Source organism: Myxocyprinus asiaticus, chromosome 9 (assembly GCF_019703515.2).
Source record: "Myxocyprinus asiaticus isolate MX2 ecotype Aquarium Trade chromosome 9, UBuf_Myxa_2, whole genome shotgun sequence".
In the NCBI taxonomy this organism is placed as follows: domain Eukaryota; kingdom Metazoa; phylum Chordata; class Actinopteri; order Cypriniformes; family Catostomidae; genus Myxocyprinus; species Myxocyprinus asiaticus.
The window spans coordinates 28,376,942-28,399,810 of NC_059352.1; the positions used below are offsets into that span (position 1 = coordinate 28,376,942).

General features: G+C 37.6%; 2 protein-coding genes across 6 annotated transcripts in view; both read right to left on the bottom strand.

Annotated features, from left to right (window-relative positions):
* Positions 1-16,848, bottom strand: part of LOC127445727 (tyrosine-protein kinase RYK-like) — a 91,449-nt gene extending 74,601 nt beyond the window's left edge. Inside the window, exon 1 of one of the 2 annotated variants that reach the window (XM_051705983.1) lies at positions 16,224-16,848. In XM_051705983.1, the coding sequence (XP_051561943.1) occupies positions 16,224-16,446 (223 nt within the window). In that variant the 5' untranslated portion in view covers positions 16,447-16,848. The remainder of the gene's footprint in view (positions 1-16,223) is intronic. The other variant, XM_051705984.1, reaches the window with a different exon arrangement.
* Positions 16,849-19,012: 2,164 nt separating this feature from the next.
* The window catches only part of LOC127445725 (sushi, nidogen and EGF-like domain-containing protein 1), a 73,222-nt gene continuing 69,365 nt past the window's right edge, over positions 19,013-22,869 (bottom strand). For 3 of the 4 annotated variants that reach the window (XM_051705979.1, XM_051705977.1, XM_051705980.1), the window contains 7 exons: positions 21,308-21,373; positions 20,937-21,035; positions 20,368-20,484; positions 19,982-20,069; positions 19,799-19,878; positions 19,552-19,582; positions 19,013-19,470 (listed from right to left, as the gene is read on the bottom strand). In XM_051705979.1, coding sequence (XP_051561939.1) covers positions 19,557-19,582; positions 19,799-19,878; positions 19,982-20,069; positions 20,368-20,484; positions 20,937-21,035; positions 21,308-21,373 — 476 coding nt within the window. In that variant the 3' untranslated portion in view covers positions 19,013-19,470; positions 19,552-19,556. The remainder of the gene's footprint in view (positions 19,471-19,551; positions 19,583-19,798; positions 19,879-19,981; positions 20,070-20,367; positions 20,485-20,936; positions 21,036-21,307; positions 21,374-22,869) is intronic. The other variant, XM_051705978.1, reaches the window with a different exon arrangement.

Consider the following 22,869-nt stretch of genomic DNA (forward strand, 5'->3'; position numbering starts at 1 on the left):
AGAAGAATATATATGCTCTGTAGGTCCATACAATGCAAGTGAATAGTGGGCAGAAATTTGAAGCTCCAAAAAGCACATAAAAGCAGCATAAAATAATGCATAAGACCCCAGTGGTTAAATTCATATCTTCAGAAGTGATATGACGGGTGTGGGTGAGAAACATTAATATTTACGTCCTTTTGCACTGTAAATCTTGACATCAGCAGTCTCCTTGGCGATCATGATTTCAAGCTCGATTACAGTTAATAGCGTCATCTAGCATTCTGCGAACTCTACTAGGAAGTGTAATCGAGCTTGAAATCATGACCGTTCTTGTAGACTGCAATTGTAAGATGTACAGTGTTAAGAGTAAAATTTTTGTCCGTTCTCACCCAAAACCGATTAGATTACTTCAGAAGACATGAATTAAACCACTTATGGACTACTTTATGCTGCCTTTGTGTGCTTTTTGGAGCTTCAAAGCTTTGGAACCTGTTGACTTGTACTCTATGGACCTACAGAGCTGAGATATTCTTCTTATATCATTGTTTGTGTTCTGCAGAAGAAAGAAAGTCATACACATTTGGAATGGCATGAGGTAAATGATGAAAGAATATTCATTTTTTAGGTAAACCATCTCTTTAACTTTTTGATGTTTTAAAATGATGATTTTACTTTAGGATGTGTAGCAGAGCTCAATTTCACGACCACTGGTGGGAAAAGCAATGGTAAAGAAAATGACAATCAATTGAGGTGTAATGCTTTTAAATGTTAAATTTGGATTTATGATGTAAAAGTGAACAAAGTGAATAATAAAATATACAAATTAATTCAAAATACATTTTTCCTCTGTCCGACTTTACTGTTTTAAAAAAATCTGGGATTTGGTAAAAAGAGGGTCTTCAAAGTTTCCACTTCCAAGTATTTCTTCATTTTTTATGTTGACTAAAGTAGAAGACATCCTAAGCTTTCTTCAAAGGTATAATGTTAGGTTATGTGTGTTTGGATTATAATTAAAAGTGTCAAGAAATGGAAAATTTCCAAAAGTGTCCCACTTTGCCCATAGTCACCCTAGTATATCAAAAACTAAAATGAATTTAAGACCATTTTTATTTTTATTTTAATTAGTTTTGAGCTTAAAGTATTTGTTTAGTTTCAGTTTTTTTTTTTTTTTAGTTAACGAAAATGTTTTTATTTCGTTTTAGGTTCAGTTTTCGTTAATTATAATAACACTGCCCCCAAGCAGTGAAGGATTTATAGGCTCGGTCAGTGGCAGTCACATTTGGAGAAATAATTACAAATACTTCCCAAAAGCATCTAAGTAAATGTAAATCCCACATAGGCACTGAAAGGAAGATCTAGCTGTCCTCAAATTCCATCTGTTAATGAGGGACTTTCATCAAGTGGTTTTTGGTAAAGCATTCAATCTGTAAAGAAATACACCAACAGAATACTTTACAGTTAGTATGTTTATTTGCACTTTTAAAGTCCGATTTCAGTCAAAACAATAATTTGTCTATTTTATGTAAACGGCTTTAGTCCGACAGAAAACGTACCCGTCTGATTTTTGCAAAGTTGCACTAACAGACCTAGATGATGCTATTGTAGCTTGGCTTCGTCTAGCATGTAGCCTATACACATTTCTCAGAACACAATTCACCTCAGCATGGTGATAATGCACCGAAATACAGAGATAACGCACGACGTGTATTTAACCTAGCGTATTTGACATCCTTCCTTCAAATACTCCTTTACATATTGTGATAATCTGTCTTTCCAACAGATAATCTGTGTTTCCATACATAGGCTAAGAATGTAGCTCAACTCTGAAAAACCCACTGCAGCTCAAATATAACTGCGCATAAACATACTCATTGATTACTTGACAAACTGCTGGGAACCAAACAAATGAAATGGTCAAAAGTTGTTGCCATATTTATAAAAAAAAAAAAAAAAAAAAAAATAAAAAAAAGCCCTTACTGTCTTATTCTACTGCTTACATTTGATGTTTTACAAAAGAAAAAAAATATATAGTAAACATGCTAAATTTAATGCGCTTCTTGAATCTACTGTAGTTGATATATAGCAAGAAGGTGGACCTGTTGTTTTATAGGTCCACATTTTGAGGCTAATGTTTATAGATTTCTTTCTAGGAACACCCTCACTTCTAGCCTCAGATGTACAAAGTTCTCATCTACAGTTCTCATACACACCCCCACCCCCGCTAACAAAATTTGTTGAGCTTGATTGTAAATGAGATGGCTGGCGGAGTTCAGGGTGCAAGATGCCACCCTGGGCGGCTGCCCATGTCACCCATGCCCAAATCTGCCACTAGAAATACTGCAGGAGACGATAACTCTTACTGTCTCTTCCATTTTGTATTTGCATTCCAAATACTCATGAAGGTAATACATAAAAGCAACTGTGATGACAAGAGACAGAGATAGCCTATGTCCTGAGGCTATCCTTCAATTCAGAGACAACCTCCCTTTAAAGTAATGGATAATGCAAAGGTACACAATTTATACCGCAGCAATGTGTTTGATGAAGAGAGTAGAGACATGAGACCTGTATGTAATGAACCAAAATTGTACTTCTAGGAATGCAAAAGCAAGTAAGTGGATTGGAAAATTTTAGTTTTTTTATCCCCTTTTCTCCCAATTTGGAATGCCCAATTCCCACTACTTAGTAGGTCCTCGTGGTGGTGCGGTTACTCACCTCAATCCGAGCGGTGGAGGACAAGTCTCAGATGCCTCCGCTTCTGAGACCATCAATCCGAGCATTTTATCACGTGGCTCGCTGTGCATGACACCGCAGGTAGAGCCTCATGCTACTCTCCGCAATCCACGCACAACTTACCATGTGCCTCATTGAGAGCGAGAACCCATAATCGTGACCACGAGGAGGTTACCCCATGTGACTCTACCCTCCCTAGCAACCGGGCCAATTTGGTTGCTTAGCAGACTTGGCTGGAGTCACTCAGCACGCCCTGGATTTGAACTTGCCACTCCAGGGGTGGTAGTCAGCGTCAATTCTCGTTAAGCTACCCAGGCCCCCCTAAATTTTACAGTGTTAAATATATCCTCATGAACATGGCCGATTATTAACTAGGGATGTTTGAGACTAGTCGACTAGTCAACTACATGGTACAGCTGCTACTAGTTGACACTGAAAACAATAGTCGATTACACTAAAAAAAATACACAAGAATCATTCAAATTACTGTCATTTTAATGTTATGTTTAAAAAAAAAATTAAAATAACACATTAAAATAAAACGTTTGAAAAAAATTATTGTACATTATTGTATCTGGAGCAGAAACGAAATCTTTTTATTTTACCTCAGATCTCGCATGTGTTTTCTTCGTGTCAGATCGTGGCGGGCTCAGAAATGACCACTCGAAAGACGAGCAAAGTGTGGGAGTATTTTGAATTTTTATGTAAGCTATGTCATGTCAAACTGGCATAAAATAATTCCACTGGAGCCATAAGTAACCATATTCAGCCCAGACACATAGGTGCATAGGAGAGACTAGCCGAAACAAGCAAATGCCCATTGCGTCATTCACTTTTTTACTCGCCGCCACGGTGATCCCGACCGCTTTGATGGACTTCGTCGAGCCTGAATACACAATACCAGGGCGGGTTTTTTCAAGTGCAGGGATTATTATTAAATCGCCTCAGGTCCCGTCTTTCACCAGACCACGATGACATGTTAATTTCACTCAACAAAAATGCATGGTCTGAGTAAGTAAAATGGGCATTGTTTGTTATTGTTTTACTCTTATGGATATGAATATCAGTTCCACATGATTTTTTTGTAGTTAGTCCTTCACAGTTTCAACGAAGTGCTAATAAATTCACTATTAAATTGTTTAATATACAATGCATATACATTTTTATTCGAGAATGGTTGTCTTTTTTTGGACAATATAGCCTATATGAATTACATTTTTCAAAGGTTGATTTTAAGCTATTCCTTGATCGTTAACTTTCTTAACAGAATAGTGGTCACCCGTTAATTGTTTTTGACATATGTTGATGTAATATGTTGGCTAGTACGTTATTTGAAGAATTCGGTTAATAATAGGCTATTGATTATTTGTACTTATTGGTCTTGCACTGATCCAGTTGATTTTAATAAATATGCCTATATTGGCTGAAGCTGAGTGTATGCTTGTTTTTTTAACGACAGCCTAAATGTTAAATGATCATAACGCAAGGCAAACACATAGCATATTTATGGCCTATTTTTAGCGGCATTAATTATGGGATTTGACTGTTTAATTCATAGATAAAAGTATTTCAAATGGATCACACACAAAGTTTCTTGGTCTTCTGGGGTTTCTTACTTTTAGACTAGTCAGTTATAAAACTTCCATTTAAACGACAGTCAAATTAGTTGTAGCGCGCATCCTTATTATTAACCAGAAGCAAGGGGGTTGTTCTTTTCTTTTTGGATACTGAATACTGCGATTATGTGCTGAAAATCAATTAGCAGCACATGACCAAAAGTAGTCCTTAGTAGTAAGAATAAAAGAACATGCACATTTGTGTTTACATGCACAGCAATACGCTGAAAACTTGGAATGGGAATCTGAAGAAATGTAACAATTCTGGTTCTGATTCCTCCTTAAGAACCAGCCTAAAAGAATCATTAATGTCTAAAATCAGAATACACTGGACCCGCTGTGTTTCACGCTGTAGATTCAGTAGGGGCAGCGCTCCGAGTGAAATGTGCTGCAGGAAACATTGCCAGAGTATTTTATTAAGGTGTTTTGTCTGCATCAGTGGAGATTGGCACATGCCGTTAATGGAACTGAATGTCCTGAAAAATCAAACGGTTATGGTATTTATTTATTTATTTTTTTTTTAAATGGAACCAGTTTAAAAAAAAAAAAAAAAAAAAAAAAGAATTACCAGTTCTCGGTTCCCAATCCTACTAAAAAACTATCAAAAATCAGCTTATTCATATTATTTTATGTGACCACATGAGTGTTCTTTGGGGTAGGGTGGGGTTGGTGTTTGGGGAGGGATGTTAATGAGGGTTAAAAGTTAAATGTTGATTCAGTGTGTATATGTTGTGTTTTTCTCTGTTGTGTTTTTTTCTTTGAATAAAAAATGTTAATTAAAAAAAAAAAATCAGCTTATCCTAAAAACCTGACAACGCAAGAAAACGGCATTTACATTTGAAATTATTCTGTAATTGTTTTGGTTTTGACGTAATAAGTTTTTTGATATGCTCACAAGACATGCGCATATTGAATAAGCCACCAGAATGCCGATAAAGGTGTTTACATGCAATATGAAATTGTGGTAATGAGCAATAATATATGCGTGCTGATCTTTTTTTCTTTCTTTCCCTTAAACAGTTTATGACCTTGCATCAACAAAAGAAAACTGCTGAAGGTGTTTAAATTACCTTACACATTGCCGGCTTATGTAGCATACTCGATGTAATATCGAGCATGTAAATGGACTGATTGAAAATGTTTCACCAGCATTTTAAACAATTCAGTAAATCATGTGAGGCCCAACTGGGAGGCACAGAACAGTCAAAATTACCATTCTTTCAAAGCTCCACAGCTATATAATATTTAGCTTCATTGTAAGGCTGTTCACGTATCCTCATGGCTGGACTTCAGCTCAGGTTCTTTGATCAAATTTAAAGTAGTGACAATCCTTTCTTTCAGTGCCCCATCAGAGTCTAGCACTCAGCTCATTAATGAACATTAGTTTCCTGCAGGCCTACTTTTCCTTAAGACAGTGTCTGAGGGATCACTTTGCCCGCAAGGTCAGTCTGTGGAAAGCACATTGTTTTGAGGAGGCAGGTTCCAGATTGTCATGGCTGAGTTGTGGCAGCTCGGTAATGAATCATGTCTGGTGCTCAAAAGAAGTCAGCGCCAGTCATTAATTACAACCACATGAGCAATCCTACTACAGTTGCCACTGCAGTCGCCACTGCAGTCAAGCAAACAGGGCTTGTTCCGTAAGAGGGATCCTTGGAACTTCCCGCCTTCACTGGAACAACATGGCAGTACAGCTGCTGCTTAAGTAAACAAACTTCTATGGGTATGATACAAATTAGGGAGGGCTCTCTTACTCATATGAGTGGGAGGCCAAGCTGATCTGTAATTGCAATGCAGGCTACAAAATACCTCAGGAGTAAGAGAGTACTGTGATACTGTGACCACACTCTTGATGCAAAGTCTATAAGGATGCTCAGCAAAGGCCTCGGCATTAATGATAAATGTGTTTAACTAGAAACCGTTTAAACTAAATTAACTCTTGAACTGGCCCTCAAGTCAGAGTCTTGTGGCGAGTCTCTCTTAAGCGTTCAGCTGACACATTCTTCATTGCATCAGTTCTCTACAGTCTGCATACCACCACACAATGGATGAATGTGTCATATTTCCAATCATTGCCATTTCTCTGTCAAGTGTCAGGACAATCCCCACACAAACAACTTACGATTTAAAACAGAAACTCACTCACCTCCCTCTTATGCTGCCATGACAACTACTGATAAGGCACTGGACTTTGCCAAATTCCTCAACCTCCTGAGGTCTTTCCTAATAAGGAGTCACAGGAAAAAGCCTGCTGAAGACAAGGTCCCAGGCCACCCTCTCCAAGTGAGAGCAACCTCTCTTTTTGAGGAATGTAAGGTACTAATACTGAGGTATCTGATGAGTTGAGACTCAGGGAACTCCCCACAAGACAGAGGTTTACATCACAGGCCACAGAGACGAAGACTGCTCTGGAACAACACCAAAGAGAATAAATGAAAAGGCCCATCAAAAGAGTAGCAGTATACAGAAACATTCTCCAGGGCTTTGTATCAGATAAGCATGCAGTTCAGATCTGTGATCCAATACAGAATCTTCTTGGGCAATGGTACCATCCAAGAAATTGTATCACAATTTTTGGCAGAACAAGGAAGACATTTCTGTTTGTGGTTGAGTTGGCAATGGCACTGTAATGCAGAGAAATGCTCTCATCCATTCTTCTGTGCACAAAAACCTGGTGTTATGGGGTTATTTAGAATTATGTGATTTATGTGATATTTTGCGAAAAGTGAATCTAGAGCACTGTTAATATAACGCACAGCTCATTACCTTTTCATCGTGAATCCTAAACTTTAACAATAATCATGTCTCTTTACAAATCATAAACCTTAAGCTTCCATTAACAAACTTTAATTCAGAATTCTCTGTCAAAAGTCTCAGAAGAGCTGCAGAAATTATTCTGCTTCACATTTGAGGCCCTTTCACTTAAATGTTTCACAAGACAGAGTGGACATGTTTCGTGACCTAAACATTCCATGTACCATCATGCTGTACAAAGGCCATATAATGATCCCCCAAAATAACTCAGACACAAGAGGGCTGACGCTGTCTGTTGTCCAATGAAGAGCTGGATAACTGAGATTTTTTTATCCCCATGGTGTTTAGTTCGGACTCTGGAAGAGGGAGAGAAAGCTTTTCCACATACTATATCAGTGTGAAACTGGATAAACAGAGCACTGATGTAATTGAGAAAGCCATAGAGCCTTACAAGGGAGAAGAATTCTAAAGTTCATTGCAACAAATTAGGCTTTTTTTTTAAAACAATTTTTAAGTTTACTTGACCGAAGAGTATTCTTCGCTTAATTTGATTTCATTACGGTTTTGATGCTTTGAGATAATCGTTCTTGCAAACATTTGGCTCATGTGTTCTGATCTTCATACACTATGACTTTGACAAACCTACAACCAATTCTTTTAAAATGTCATTATGGTCATGAGATTAGTGAAATGAGACTGTACTTGATGCAGCACATGATTCAGAAATCGGGCCTGAAATAGATAATAGAAATAGGGTTTTAGCAACCACCATCACAATAGGCAGAGCTAGTAATAACCAAAGCAGTCTCTTTAAAGGAATATTCCAGATTCAATACAAGTTAAGCTAAATCAACAGCATTTGAGGCATAATGTTGATTACCACCAAAAATTATTTTGACTTGCCCCTCATTTTCTTTAAAAAAAATAAATAAATAAATAAAATAAATCTGGGTTCCAGTGAGGCACTTACAATGGAAGTGAATGGGGGCCAATCTGTAAACATTAAAATACTAATTGTTTCAAAAGACATAAGATTTAAACAAATGCACGTTAACATGATTTTAGTGTTAAAATCACTTACTAACCTTTTCTGTATAAAGTTATAGCCAATTTTACAACTTAGATGCCATGATGATGTAAACAAACACTAAAACTACTGCAAAAATTATGATTTAAACAACATTACAGCTCAAATAATGCATGCGTTTTAACAGAATTAATGTGTTTTTTTATAAAATTATAAGCTTCACATTTCTGCCTTTAAACCCTCCAAAAATTGGCCCCATTCTTCCCTGTAACTTGATTTTTGCTTTTTTTTTTTAAAGAAAACGAGGCCCGAGTCAAAATTAAAAGTATCCGTAGTATATGGTAATCAACATTATGCCACAAATGCTGTCGATTGTGCTTTACTTGTAATGAACCCGTAATATTCATTTAAAGGGACAGTGCATCAAAAAATAACAATTCTGTCATCATTTACTCACCCTCATGTTATTCTAAACCAATATGACTTTCTTTTGTGAAACACAAAAGCAGACATGAGACAGGATGTTTGCCTCAGTCACAATTCACTTTCATTTCATCTTTTTCCATTCAATAAAAGTGAATGGCAGCTAACATGCCTAACTTCACAATTTGTGTGCCACAGAAAAAAGAAAGTCAATATGGTTTTGAAACAACATGAGGGTGAGTAAATTATTTGAATTTTTAGGTGAACTACCCTATTACGAAGCCATTAAGTTTACTTTTATGTCAAACTGAGTTGAACTCATTCATTTATAAAAAAAAAAAATTAAAAAAGAACAAGATTAAGGTCTGCAAAAGGGATTACAAAGCTCCGGAGACCTCAGACAGAACAGCAGGAAATGACAGAGCAAGACAGAGAAAGCAAGCAAGATGAAAACAAAAAAGCACTGAAGAATTTAAAGTAGTACTGAAGACTTGAATAATTGGCCCAAATTATTCTCAAATTTTATACTATTCCATCTCCAGAAACCAGAGAAGCATTTGCTTTCAGATTTGTCTTGCATGGGCAATAATGTGGTGTATAGGGATGGAAATCATAAGGAATTTAACAATTCCGGTTCCGATTCTTCTTAACGATTCTGATTCCTTAACAGTGCCATTAACGATTCTTTCTTTTGAGGAAGAAATATTTAATAAGAAGAAATGCCATTTTTATTGCATTTACTGCCTTCAGCATTCTGTTGCCAAATGATTAGATTGTTTCAGATTTCAAAAGAGCAGATAATACAATCAGGGATCAAATTCAAAGGAATAGTTCACCCAAAAATTTAAATTCTCTCATCATTTACTCACCCTCATGCCATCTCATACGTGTATGACTTTCTTCAGCAGAACACAAAGATTTTCAGAAGAATATCTCAGCTTTGTAGATCCATACAATGCAAGTGAATGGTGATCAGACTTTGTAGCTCCAAAAAAAAAAAAAAAATCACAAAGAAAACAGAAGTAATCCATAAGACTCCAGTGGTAAAATCCATATCTTCAGAAGTGATATAATAGGTGTGGGTGAGAAACAGATCAAGTCCTTTTCTTCTCTAAATCTCCACTTTCACTTTTACATCGGAAACCATATGTGGTGCCTGTTTAGTTTCACTTTCACATCTTAAAATTAAAGTTAAAGTGGAGATTTAAAGAAAAAAAGGACTTGAATATTGATCCGTTTCTCACCAACACCTATTATATTGCTTCTGAAGATATGGATTTAAACACTGGACCCTTATGGTACTTTTATGTCTCCTTTATTTGATTTTTGGAGCTACAAAAGGTCTGATCACCATTCACTTGCATTGTATGGACCTACAGAGCTGAGATAATCTTCAAAAAATCTTTGTTTTCTGCTGTAGAAAGAAAGTCATACACATCTGGGATGGCATGAGGGTGAGTAAGCGATGAGAGAATTTTCATTATTGGGTGAACTATCCCTTTAATGCACTTCTTGCAAAAGGCGTGTTTACGCAGACTTTAATGATGTTTCAAAAAAATTTTAGAGGCATAAATGCAATCCAATAATTGCACCTACTGTATATACAGTATATATTACATAACAATTCTCATAAATAATAATATGTATATACTGTATGTATAATTCCATGGATTACAACAAAACTTGTTATGTGAAGACCTATCTTTAACTACACATTGGTTTTAAGTTTCAGGAGCTTTTAGTATGACATAACATAACACGATAACAGCTCTTGGTTCATTTCGAGCTGGACATGACAGAAGTCAGGTCAGGTCAGTAACTCCAAATTAAGTATTTTTTTTTATTATTATTATTAACTAAAGGACCGGCTCATAAGAATTATTAGTTTGGGAATAGGAATGCACTGGCAACACTGTACGTTTTGCACTGTAGATTTAAAAGAACCAAAGTTAAAGAACCCTGTGTTGGAAGACACTTTGAACTTTAGGCTTTGCCGCAAATTAGTGCATCCATTTCACCAAAATAGTCAAAGATTTCAAAGCTATACAAACTCAAGAGAAAACGCAAACCTACCTTAAAAAATAAGAGTCAAGACAGCACCAAAAATTAGGCATCTAAAACTTTTAAAAGTCAAGGAAAGCCAAGGGATGTGACTCATAGAACAGGATCCCTGAACCACATCAGTGGTAAGTGGACTCCTGTGCAGTACAGAATACACCTGATTCTCTGAGGAACTGGCTGTGCAAAACCAGAGGCTGCTCTTGTCTCTGTGATAAGAGCATTCAGGCACTCACTACTCCACAACATACAATGGCCCTCGGTCTGCCTCAGCGTAACAAGTTGGTTTCAATTTCAAGATGGACAGCACCCATTATTGCACCTCAAATATCTTGGAAAAGTGCATGTTAACAGAGAAAGACGCACAGGCTTGAGTAATTATTGTTGCCTCTTTGCTATTAGAAAAAAGCATATGCTGCACAAAAGACTTGACAAGACCTTCAGGTAATGAAAATGGATGCAAGAAATATGAGTAGATTTAAGGATACCAGAATGCACTCAGCAGAAGTGACATTGCTGAGGGGCAATGGACATCTGTTGTGTGTGTGTGTGTGTGTGGTGCTGCACACTGCTTTGAGACAGCAGCTCCATTCCACTTTCCCCCAAAAGATATAGCCTATTTTAAAGAGTTGCATTCTGGCCTCCATCACAAGACAAATTCCAGAGCACTCCACATAAAACTTCAGCCGACATGTTGATAATTACATATGGGCATCAAATAGTGTAAAAGCCCAACACAAACTTCATCAATCATCACTGACGAGACACAGCCATGCAGTGCGCACCCACAGAAAGACACCCATAGACATGAGCTCTGCTGTCAAAGCCAGTCATAACAAAAATATGCTCCATAACAGGTCAGCTTTACAGGAGATAACAGAAGTATGTGGCCGGAGGAGGACCGTCATCTCTCAAACCTGTTCAGGTTTCAGCAAAGCTATAACAAACCAAACCCTTAACATTTAGATTCTTGATTACAATATCCAGCAGTAAATACTGTCTATTTATGCAGGACTGCAAGAGCAGAAAGACTAATACTGTATATCGGCTAGGCTGATTAATCGGCTGATATTAACCATTTTGAGATTGAGAAGTGTTAGGGTTTGAGTCATTTAAAAAAAATATACCCAAAAAATAAACAATATAATGCACACACTATCAAAACACGGACAGAACAAATTTCTGTGTAAGACCCTGTTTGTACGTGGTATTAAGATGCATCTCGGGTGATCCGATCACATGTGGTCGGATAAAACACATCACTGTTTACACCTGGTCACTTAAATGTAGTGCCCGACCGATATATCGGTCGGACAATATTAGCCTTTCGCCAATATATCGGTATCGCCGTATATGTTTACCGATATGCGCAGATATGAAAACTCTTTTTCAGAACATATAATGCAGAAAACAATGCTTTAGAATTGGTGTCATAACGTAGTTTGTCCAGCAGATCGTGCTCCGACTCCATTGTTTACAGAGCTGAACTGACGGTGGCTCTGCAGACAGGGCGGAATTAAGCGGCAAATTCATTTTCAGGTGCTTCGGTAAATTGCTAACTAGTTTGTGAAATACACAGTGGAAAGTTAATAAACATTGACCCCATCATTTTATATAACTAATATAACGTTAACCCTGTCCCTGACAACCATGTCACTCCTGTTTATCATGTCTGTTTGCTGTGTTAGCCAGCTATAGTTGTCAGTGCAGTAAGAAATGTAGCAGATTGAAAGGTAAACGTCAGAGCATCTTTTTGCAGCTCAGCAGACAATGGTGCTGTGATGGATTATGTCTGTTGAGTGTTGATTTCACGCTACGCGTTACCTAGTTGGTGAGACGCAATGCTGGTCCATCTTTTACTCTCTGTGACAACGAGCTTATAGCTAACTAGCTAACCACGCAGTTACTTTCATTGCTTATCAGTTGAGTGGAAGCTAATGTGTAAACATGTATTCACCAAACTGTTTTGTTCAGGATTCACAGTTTGGTACCCCCTTCAACCGAACAATTCCAGTTGTTGCATTTACAAAATGTAATAATTAAAAGTCTGGTTTTCCAGACATTAAAATAGGATATGTAATTAAAAGTAGATTTATTAAATAGTATATTTGCCCTGTGTAAATAATAATATATAGGAACTGTATCTAAAATAAATAAGGGGTGATAAATAAATGCTAATACAACAGGCTGGAAAAATAATTTATTCATTTTATTATCCTATATATATTTTGAATGTGTTGAAACTTGACACCAGGCGACGCACCCTTAGATCGGTTTCATACCGAAGAGCCGCTTAAATGTACGTTTTTTTTTCTCTCTCTCGTAAATTTAAACACGTGTTATGCAACATCATCATATATATTGAAAGGATTGAAGCCTGTCAACCAAAACATGAGCTCATTGATGTCATTAGGCGAGTCTGCTTTTTTATTCCATCAGTTACTCCTGGTCGAAGGCTTCCATAAATATTTGGTTTATACGTAGGGTTACGTACTACATAAATGTAATGGTGCAACACTCAAATATTTAGTAGTGCATAAATTTTGACTTAGTGCCCATTTATGCCACAACTAGGCTAAGTTGTAACGTACGTATAGCTGGTACAACTGGCCCCTGATGTTTATTTAGCTATTTATTTTATTTTTATTTATTCTTTACTTAAATGGTCAGCATTTGACTGAAACTAAACAGTACTACTGGTGTTTATTTCGCTATATATTGTATTTTTTATTTATTCTTTATTTAAATGATCAGCATTTTACTGATACTAAACATAAAGTACAGATTTTTATTTTATTTTAATTTATTCTTTATTTAAATGGTCAGCAATTGTCTGATACTAAACATATAGCACTGATGTTTATTAAGCTATTTATTGTCGCTTTAGTTATTGTGTTTCGCTTTTTTGAAATCTTCTGATCGGAAGGTCATTTCCTTTTAAACTATTCATAACCACCAAAGTTTAAACTCTTGTTTTAGCACAGCGGTTGATTGACAGGTGAGGGGTGGCACTTCGCTGCTGCTGGGACGCATTCAGGACAAATTAGCATTTACACCTCAAATGCGATGTTGTCACATGCGTTTTTGGCCACATTCGTATGTGATTTTTGTGAACAAAACGTTTAGACCCCATTTGGACCTGTATTTAGCGGACCACATGTGATCGAATCACCAAATACGCATCTCAATCAAGGTGTAAATGTGGTCTAAATCATATGTAAAACTCATTGAGTTTGTTTACATGCACACTAATATACTTATAATGACCAAAAAAAAAAAAAAGAAAACAACAATGCAGGAAAACTCTGTTTACATGAGACTTGAAATCATCTGGTTATTCTCTGCTTCTGAAGTCAAAACGTAAAGATGTATGCGCAGACCACATGCAGACACTGAATTAGCCATCAGAATGCCAGTAAAGGCGTTTACATGCAACACGAAATTGGAGTAATGGGCAAAAAGTGTGCCGATAGTTTTTTGCTTAACCCATTGTTTAAGCAGATAAAGCAAAGTTGCTTAAAGCTCATCAAAATTGACAGCATTTGTGGCATAATACTGATTACCATAAAAAAATAATTTCGTCCCTCATAAAAATCGAGGTTACAGTGAGGCACATACAATGAAAGGGAATAAGGCCAATTTTGAGAGGGTTTAAAGGCAGAAATGTGAAGCTTATAATTTTATAAAAGCACTTACATTAATTCTTCTTTTAAAACTTATGTATTATTTGAGCTGTAAAGTTGTTTAAAGCATATTGTTTACGTCTTGTGGCTATACAGTGAGCATTTTAAAGTTTACAGATTGGCCCCATTCAATTATAAGTGCCTCACTGTAACACAGATTATTTTTTGTGGATATCGATATTATGCCACAAAAGCTGTCGATAGAACTTAACTTCTATTGAAACCGGAATATTCTTTGAAGGCATTTACATGACCCCACACGTTGTCTGCATATTAAGCATGATCGGTATACAATATTGCATATGAACACCCTTATTTTCATGCTGAATTAAATATACATTTATAGACAATCAGCTACTTGCTCCCTAGATATTGTTCTCAGCCATAAAAAAATTAAATTAAATTAAAAAAAAAACCACATAGCTCAACCACTAACTGTTACCACCCTGTAACCCACGTAAACCCAAGGCAATCTTGAATATCTCGTTACGTCGATACCTAGATGCAACTGACGTTCTAGTCAAATGACTTGCAAATCAGTTTTATGTCGGCTAGTTTTCAGTGAATGTGTTTTGGCCACAAATCATTCAAATTCAAAGACATGCACAGTATGTAGGCTGCTGCTTAATTTGAACCAAGGCAACATTCAAGCAAAATGCTACAGCATTTGCATCACTTTACATAAATGCCACATTTAATTTTTGTTTTCAGTCTCACGGAAAATGTGAGCTGAATGGGTGACCCCTCCAAACAAGTTCAAACAAGGCTGCTCCAAAATGTCCTTGCCTCTGCCTCCTCTTTCCAGCAGGAAATTGATGCTCCAGCCCCCCACCACCCAACCCTTTCATTAAACTACCTGTGACATTAGAAATGATAATGACTGGTTACAGGCTCAGCCATTAATACCCAGCAATTAACAATCACTAATCAGTTCTCACTGCATTAATTACAGTGGTGCTGAATCAAGAGCCCACCCTGAATTTATACATTACAAGGGGTTACTCATAACAACACAGTACAAATAATGAATATAATTATAAAGAGTACACTTGGTTCAAACACTTGGTTTGGCTTCTTAGTCTAGGAAGAAGACTTTAAATATCTGTGCAAATGCAGTATTTATGTTTTAGGCATACTTTATCTTAATCATACCCATTTCATTAGAGTAACGAGAGTATAAACCATACCTAAAAATTAAAAGCAACACAAAAAAATATGATTTAAATATGCATTTAAAACTAAGTGTTTACTGAACTAAACTGGCACAGAGCTACATTAATTCTCGGAAACCTTTCACTAAACAGAAAATAAATTTCATTTGATCTTATCTGCCAACGATTCTGAGACACCTCAAGCAGGATGAATGACTCAAAACAGCCACAAGCATTAGTGCGATACAAACACAATTAGGATAGGACTGATGAAGGCTCTAACAAAACAAGCAAAAAGCTATTTAAAAAATTAAAAAATTAAAAATAAAACACTTGAAAAGCGTTTAAAGCAACCCTAATTACATGCATCAAGGTTTTTTATTTGTATTACTGGAAAATAGCACCCTGAAAATAGTTTCAAAGTGTGTGTTTTGCTTTTCTTTTCAAGCCTATTTTTTTTTTAGAGCATTTCTACAAACATAAATGGTCTATTTAGAGGTTACAAGGACGGTGTATATTTTGTTTGGCCTAAATATCAAAGCTAACATGTGGAGAGAGCTAACCGACAACAACACAGAAAGGTTTGTGAGCATGTTTCAAGAACTCTGATTTACTTATGGTACTTATTGTGTACACTAAACAACTTTCAAGGTTAGTTCGTAGTTAGTTTAGAAGAAGATCAGTTTGTTTGTGGAGTGACAGAACATTCCTAGGCGAAGCAAAACTTTTGGATATGTTTAGTAGCTTTGCGCCAAAGCCAGAATAAGGTTAAGCAAACAAGAGAATAAAGTATACATACCCAGGAGTTTTTTCACCTCTTCCTCGCTCATGAACACGTTCACATTCGGTCTATTGTTATGGTTTATGCCCGGCGCATTGCTCGGGTTGGCGAGGCATCGGACCCCTTCGAGGACCAGGAGGAGAAAGAAAACCCATAGACTCCACAGCACCGTATGCGGCCAACCCCGGGACACCGCCACCGCCGTCGCGCCTCCACCGGAGCCCCGCGCTGGCTCAAACATCACAGCCCAGTGTCGCGTTAAAAAACCCTCTGCGATCGAAAGCGCCAAGGAACCTCATCCAAAGCTTAAGTTACTTCCCGAGGGCGACATACTACTAAGTTTGATGACAACGGCGCTCTCTGTCGACCCCTCTCCTCCCGTCTCCTTTCCCGGTTTGTCCCCCTGGATTGCCGATAGCCGTCCAGCTAACTTCGGTTAGCTCGCGCTCAGTATCAGCGACCACACGGGCGCGAGCGGGGCCTGTGAAACAGCTGGGCTGTATTAAGCCCCTGTCTGTTTATTTCTTTAAAAAGTCAGGGGACACGCCACAAATACTATCCCAAACAAACAACCCATTAAAAGTAACCTATAGCTCTTTCCTTTCATGGGCTTTCCCCCCGCAGTCTCAGTTTTCATTGAAGAAAGGGGGCCGTTAGGGGGGTTGTCAATTACAACCAGTGCGCGCGCGCACGCACGGTCGGGCTCGTTCCTGGAGCAGTGTGTGTTAGATACGAATATTGCTTTGTTGTACTGTCTCTAATTAGGCTATTGGAGGGTGTCGAGAACTATTAAGCTATTATTAGTTTGCAATATATCTAAAATGGTTATACACATAATATATATTACATAGCTGTATCACACATCAAAATGCTTTTATAATTTAGGTTTACCTTTTATTTTGTCTCTAGGCACTACCTAAGAATAACATTTTGTATGTGTCAACACCAGTTTGTTTCCTTGATTGTAAACTTCGGTCCCTTTTACCATTTATCAGACTTTTCTATGGTGACATAGGCTGTATGTGTACTAACTGCAGTCCAAGCAACTTGGTTTAGGTACTTAGCAGGAATTTGATATCAGTATCTGTCTTGTTCGTCATTGCTTACATTGGATTGCAACCTTTGAGTTTAGAGGGCATGATCCAAAACAAGAAAACCAAACTCAGGAAACTTTGCCTGATTAAGGGAGGCACCCTTGCATTTTCTGATAAAATAGGGACATCTTGTGGTGATGTAGAGTCAACGTTTTAAAATGTGAAAAAATGAAACTCATTCTTTGGACACAAGAATGCCGACCAATGAAGTGTAAGTTCCCTGCAGATATATATATATATATATATATAAACTCAGCAAAAAAGAAACGTCTTCTCACTTTCTACTGCTTTTATTTGCAGCAAACTTAACATGTGTAAATATCTGTATGAACATAAAATGATTGCACCAGATTTGCCAGTTCTTGCTGTGAGATGTTACCCCACTCTTCCACCAAGGCACTTGCAAGTTCCTGGACATTTCTGGGGGGGAAATGGCCCTAGCCCTCACCCTCCGATCCAACAGGTCCCAGACGTGCTCAATGGGATCGAGATCCGGGCTCTTCGCTGGCCATGGAAGAACACTGACATTCCTGTCTTGCAGGAATTCATGCACAGAACGAGCAGTATGGCTGGTGGCATTGTCATGCTGGAGGGTCATATCAGAATGAGCCTGCAGGAAGGGTACCACATGAGGGAGGAGGATGTCTTCCCTGTAACGCACAGCGTTGAGTTTGCATGCAATGACAACAAGCTCAGTCCGATGAAGCTGTGACACACCGTCCCAGACCATGACAGACCCTCCACGATCCCACTCCAGAGTACAGGCCTCAGTGTAACACTCATTCCTTTGACGAAAAACGCGAGTCCGACCATCATCCCTGGTGAGACAAAACCGCAACTCGTCAGCGAAGAGCACTTTTTGCCAGTCCTGTCTGGTCCAGTGAAGGTGGGTTTGTGCCCGTAGGCCGACGTTGTTGCCAGTGATGTCTGGTAAGGACCTGCCTTACAACAGGCCTACAAGCCCTCAGTCCAGCCTTTCTCAACCTATTGCGGACAGTCTGAGCACTGATGGAGGGATGGTGCGTTCCTGGTGTAACTTGGGCAGTTGTTGTTGCCATCCTGTACCTGTCCCACAGGTGTGATATTCGGATGTACCACTCCTGTGCAGGGGTTGTTACGCATGGTCTGCCACTGTGAGGACAATCAGCTGTCCTTCCTGTTCCCTGTAGCGCTGTCTTAGGCATCTCACAGTACGGACATTGCAATTTATTGCCCTAGCCACATCTGCAGTCCTCATGCCTCCATGCAGCATGCTTAAGGCACATTCACGCAGATGAGCAGGGACCCTGGGCATCTTTCTTTTGGTGTTTTTTAGGGTCATTAGAAAGGTCTCTTTAGTATCCTAGGTTTTTATAACTGTGACCTTAATTGCCTACCATCTGTAAGCTGTTAGTGTCTTAAAGGCCGTTCCACAGGAGCATGTTCATTAATTGTGTATGGTTCGTCGAACAAGCATGAAAAACATTGTTTAAACCTTTTATAATAAAGATCTGTAAAGTTAAATTAATTTGTACAAAATTATCTTTAAAATACAGTGTCCTGAAAAAGGGACGTTTCTTTTTTTGCTGAGTTTATATAAAATCCTCACACTGCAATCCACCAAGATTTATTTGTTTTCAAGTGAAAAAAAAAAAACTTTAAGAAGATGGAGAGAACATGAAGTTTTAACATTTTTTATTAAAATATTCAACAACAACATAAAAAAAAGACTATAAACACTATTTACATGGTAGCAAGCGGAGAGTTTTGCTTTACACAAACAGAAACAATGGTGTGGCATTTTTCCAGTATTTTGGTTTACTCTTGTTGTGAGGAAAAGGCCTAAATCAGTTCAGATGGTTAAATGAAGAGGACTTGTAGGTTTGGTAGATGGAACAGGCCAAAAAAAAAAAAAAAAAAAGGGCGCAAAATTCTGAAAATTTCCCTGAGGGACTTGACGGTCACTACATGCCAATATCTCAAAATATTTACATTTGAGGTATGCTATCTGATGCAGGTAAATTGCAAAATTGTATGGAAGAACTGGAGCTGTAAAAACGTCCATAGGACAGTGAAGTCAATGAAAGATGACCAGTGATGAAAAAATGGTCAATAATGATGGGAATGCATCCTCATTTAAATTAAGACTGAAAGAAGCCATTACTCCCCAAAGTCTTCATTGATTCAGCCTCCTAAAATAAAATAAAATAATTTATAACACATGAAGTATGAGATAAAGTGATTTTGTTTTCAGTGACAGAAAATATACCCACCACTATCATTGTTGTCTTCGAGTTCTTCTGCCTTATGAGAGACAGGAGACAATTTATGTCCAACGCATATCCATAGCAGCAATACAGCAATCTATCAGCTACACACTATGATTTACATTACATATTCATGAATAGACTCTCCCTGTTTGTCATGCCACCTAACACCACATTTTCATTGGACAAATATATACTCACTGTGAAAATAGAGAGGACAGAATCTAGGATAGTTTGTATATGTTGTACTTACTTGGAGTTTTCTTAGGCAGCAAAGGCTCACAGATCTCTCTAAAACAAACATCCTGCTGAACTTTATATGTCCTTTTGTACCTGAGGGTGAAAACAGGTAAGCAATTAATAGATTTGATAAGAACAAAACAGGAATAGACCTGCATCTTAAAATGCTGGATTATTGCCAGACAGAAACACTTACAAATAATGGCAGACACCTTCCTCCCACACTGGCACACTCTTTGTTTCAGAGAAAAGGCGAGTACATGGGTGAGGCACTCGCTGGCAATCTGTATGCAACATGACACAGTAAGGAAATAAGGAAAGGCCAAGTTGACTGAAGATCATATTCATTTAGGCATGATAGTGGAAGATTAGAATCTAATTTCAGATTAATGCACAACTTTTTCAAATTACATATTAAAATACAGATTCAGATGTCTAAATGGGAAAGAAAATTTGGATAACACTAATGAAATGTGTTTGATTGCCAAGAGTTTAATTCAACATTGCTTTGTTAGTAATTGACAACATCGATGTTTGTTCATGCATGCATGCTTGTGAATGAATAGCTATGATCATACTGACATAGCTCACACCATCTGCCCTTGAAACCAGTGGCACAGTTGCAGCTCAATGATTCGTCGATCTGCACACACGTCCCACCATTTTGGCAGGGCTGAGTTCTGCAGTCTTTGGATGACTCTGAAATTAGAAAAATAAAATGGTTTTAGTGATTTGAATACAAACAAATACGCAATCCTTTGCCACTGATTACCTGCAATACTGTAAAGCTTACAGCTCTTCATTGTTTGTTCCTTTAACTGCTCTCTCAAATACCATAATCACATGCACATCAACAACACACAATTATAAACAACCACAGGTCACTATATTTTGAGTTGAAACATAACAGATTGCTCATAGATTATTGTGTGGTTGTTATGGTTACTGTCATGCTGCAAATTATTCAGAATAGACGCAATAGTATTTTAAAAAAGGAAATGCCTCAGTCCCCCTCTCAGCTGGGATAAATTAGAGTAACAATACCACCAACTATGTAAAAATGCACTTTCCTGCTCCAAATACCACAAACACCCTGCCTAAAGCCAACCAACAAATTCCACTTTTTTCAACTTTATTTTAAGATCACCTACCAGATTTACTCTTTGTCACTTCTTCAGTGATTTCCAGAGCTAGACTTATCTTATTGGTGGTTTCTTCTATCTTTTCTAATTTGATTGGAGGTTCAGGATCTGTTTAAGAAAACAAAGCAGCCAGGTAAGGATCTTTTATCCAAAGTGACTAACAAAAAAGAGAGAGAGCTACAAATACAAGTGATTGATCATAAGGAACAAACAATATTAGCAGTGCTACAATACCAAATTTCAATAGTACACCAGCACTGTGTATGATTATTCATGCTTCCCTACTATATAGTATGCCAAAACCAGTATGCCAAAGGAGTAGTATGTCAGAATCCTCAGTAATCATAAAACAATAAGTGAGAAATTCCCCAATGACTTACTATTTCTGGTGAGATTCTGAAATATGGATCGACTGGACACTTTACGATCCCATAATCCCTTGGGAGCTGAGGAGACATCTCATTCAAAATGCTTGATTTAAAAGAACGGCGGTTAACCACAAGACGGGTGGTTCTTTTTAACTGTAAGTGCTATACACTCACCGACCACTTTATTAGGTACACCTGTAAACCTACTTATTCATGTGATTAAATCAGTCAATCGTGTAGCCACGATCAAAATCACTGAGATCACATTTTTTCTCCATTCAGACGGTTGATGTTAACATTAACTGAAGCTACTGACCCATATCTGCATGATTTAATGCATTGCACTGCTGCCAAACGATTGGCTTATTAGATAATTGCATGAATTATGGTGTACAGGTGTTCCTAATAAAGTGGTAGGTGAGTGTATATACCAAGAAAGTTGTTCCTTTTGCTTAAACAGTGTTTGTTTAACAAAATCAAATCAAAATCAAAATCAAATCACAAAATTTTAGCAGTTGTTGTTTTTACGTCATATATATGGATCACGGGTCAATATCCATGTCACCAGATGAAGTATGTCCAGAATGTATTCCTACTACTCGCATGCACACCTAAAAGAACGTACTGTTTTACCAGCTGAAAATAGCGTCCTTTATCAAATACAGTGATAAAATACAGTACATACTCTGACAGTACCCAATTTCAGACACAGAAGTTATCTTATGGGTTCAGAAGACTTGGAATATAACATGCATGATGAGTCATGAACTACATATATTATGGTGATATATATATATATATATATATATATATATATATATATATATATATACACACACACACAGTATTAGGGGTGTAACGGTACATGTATTCGTCCCGAACCATCACGGTACTGACGTCATGGTTCGGTGCATACAGTCAGATGAAGAATACATCTGAGTCAGTCACAGGCGATCCATACTCCAATCCAGAAGGGGGTGCACGAGGGCAACGCTGTTTGCTAACCACCACAACAGGAAAAAGAGCAGAAGAAGAAGAGACCATCTATGCACCAACCCAAAACAAGAATGGCTTCTCCGAATGCACAAGTTTTATTTTTAATTATTCTATTTATTTTGTACTTTTATAACACAAGAGATGCTTTTCAGTTTTGTAGCTGATTGTGACCAAATACCTTTTGTATTTTATCAACCCTACAAAAACATATGGCCTATGCAAGAGTGCATTCTGTTTACTGCTTAATGCTTAATACACTAAAGGAGGCTGTACTGTACCAACTACCTCAGGGGGAACTAAATGCCGCTAGGTGGAACAAACTGTAATTTGCACTACTGTCTGTTCAAAATAAATGAAAAGAAACCTGGCATTTGGTATTTGTTGCTTTTTCCTGTTGTACCGAACACGTATCGAACCGTGACCCCAAAACCGAGGTACGTACCGAACCGTGACTTCTGTGTACCATTACACCCCTAATATATACAGGTGCATCTCAATAAATTAGAATGTCATGGAAAAGTTCATTTATTTCAGTAATTCAACTCAAATTGTCAAACTCGTGTATTAAATAAATTCAG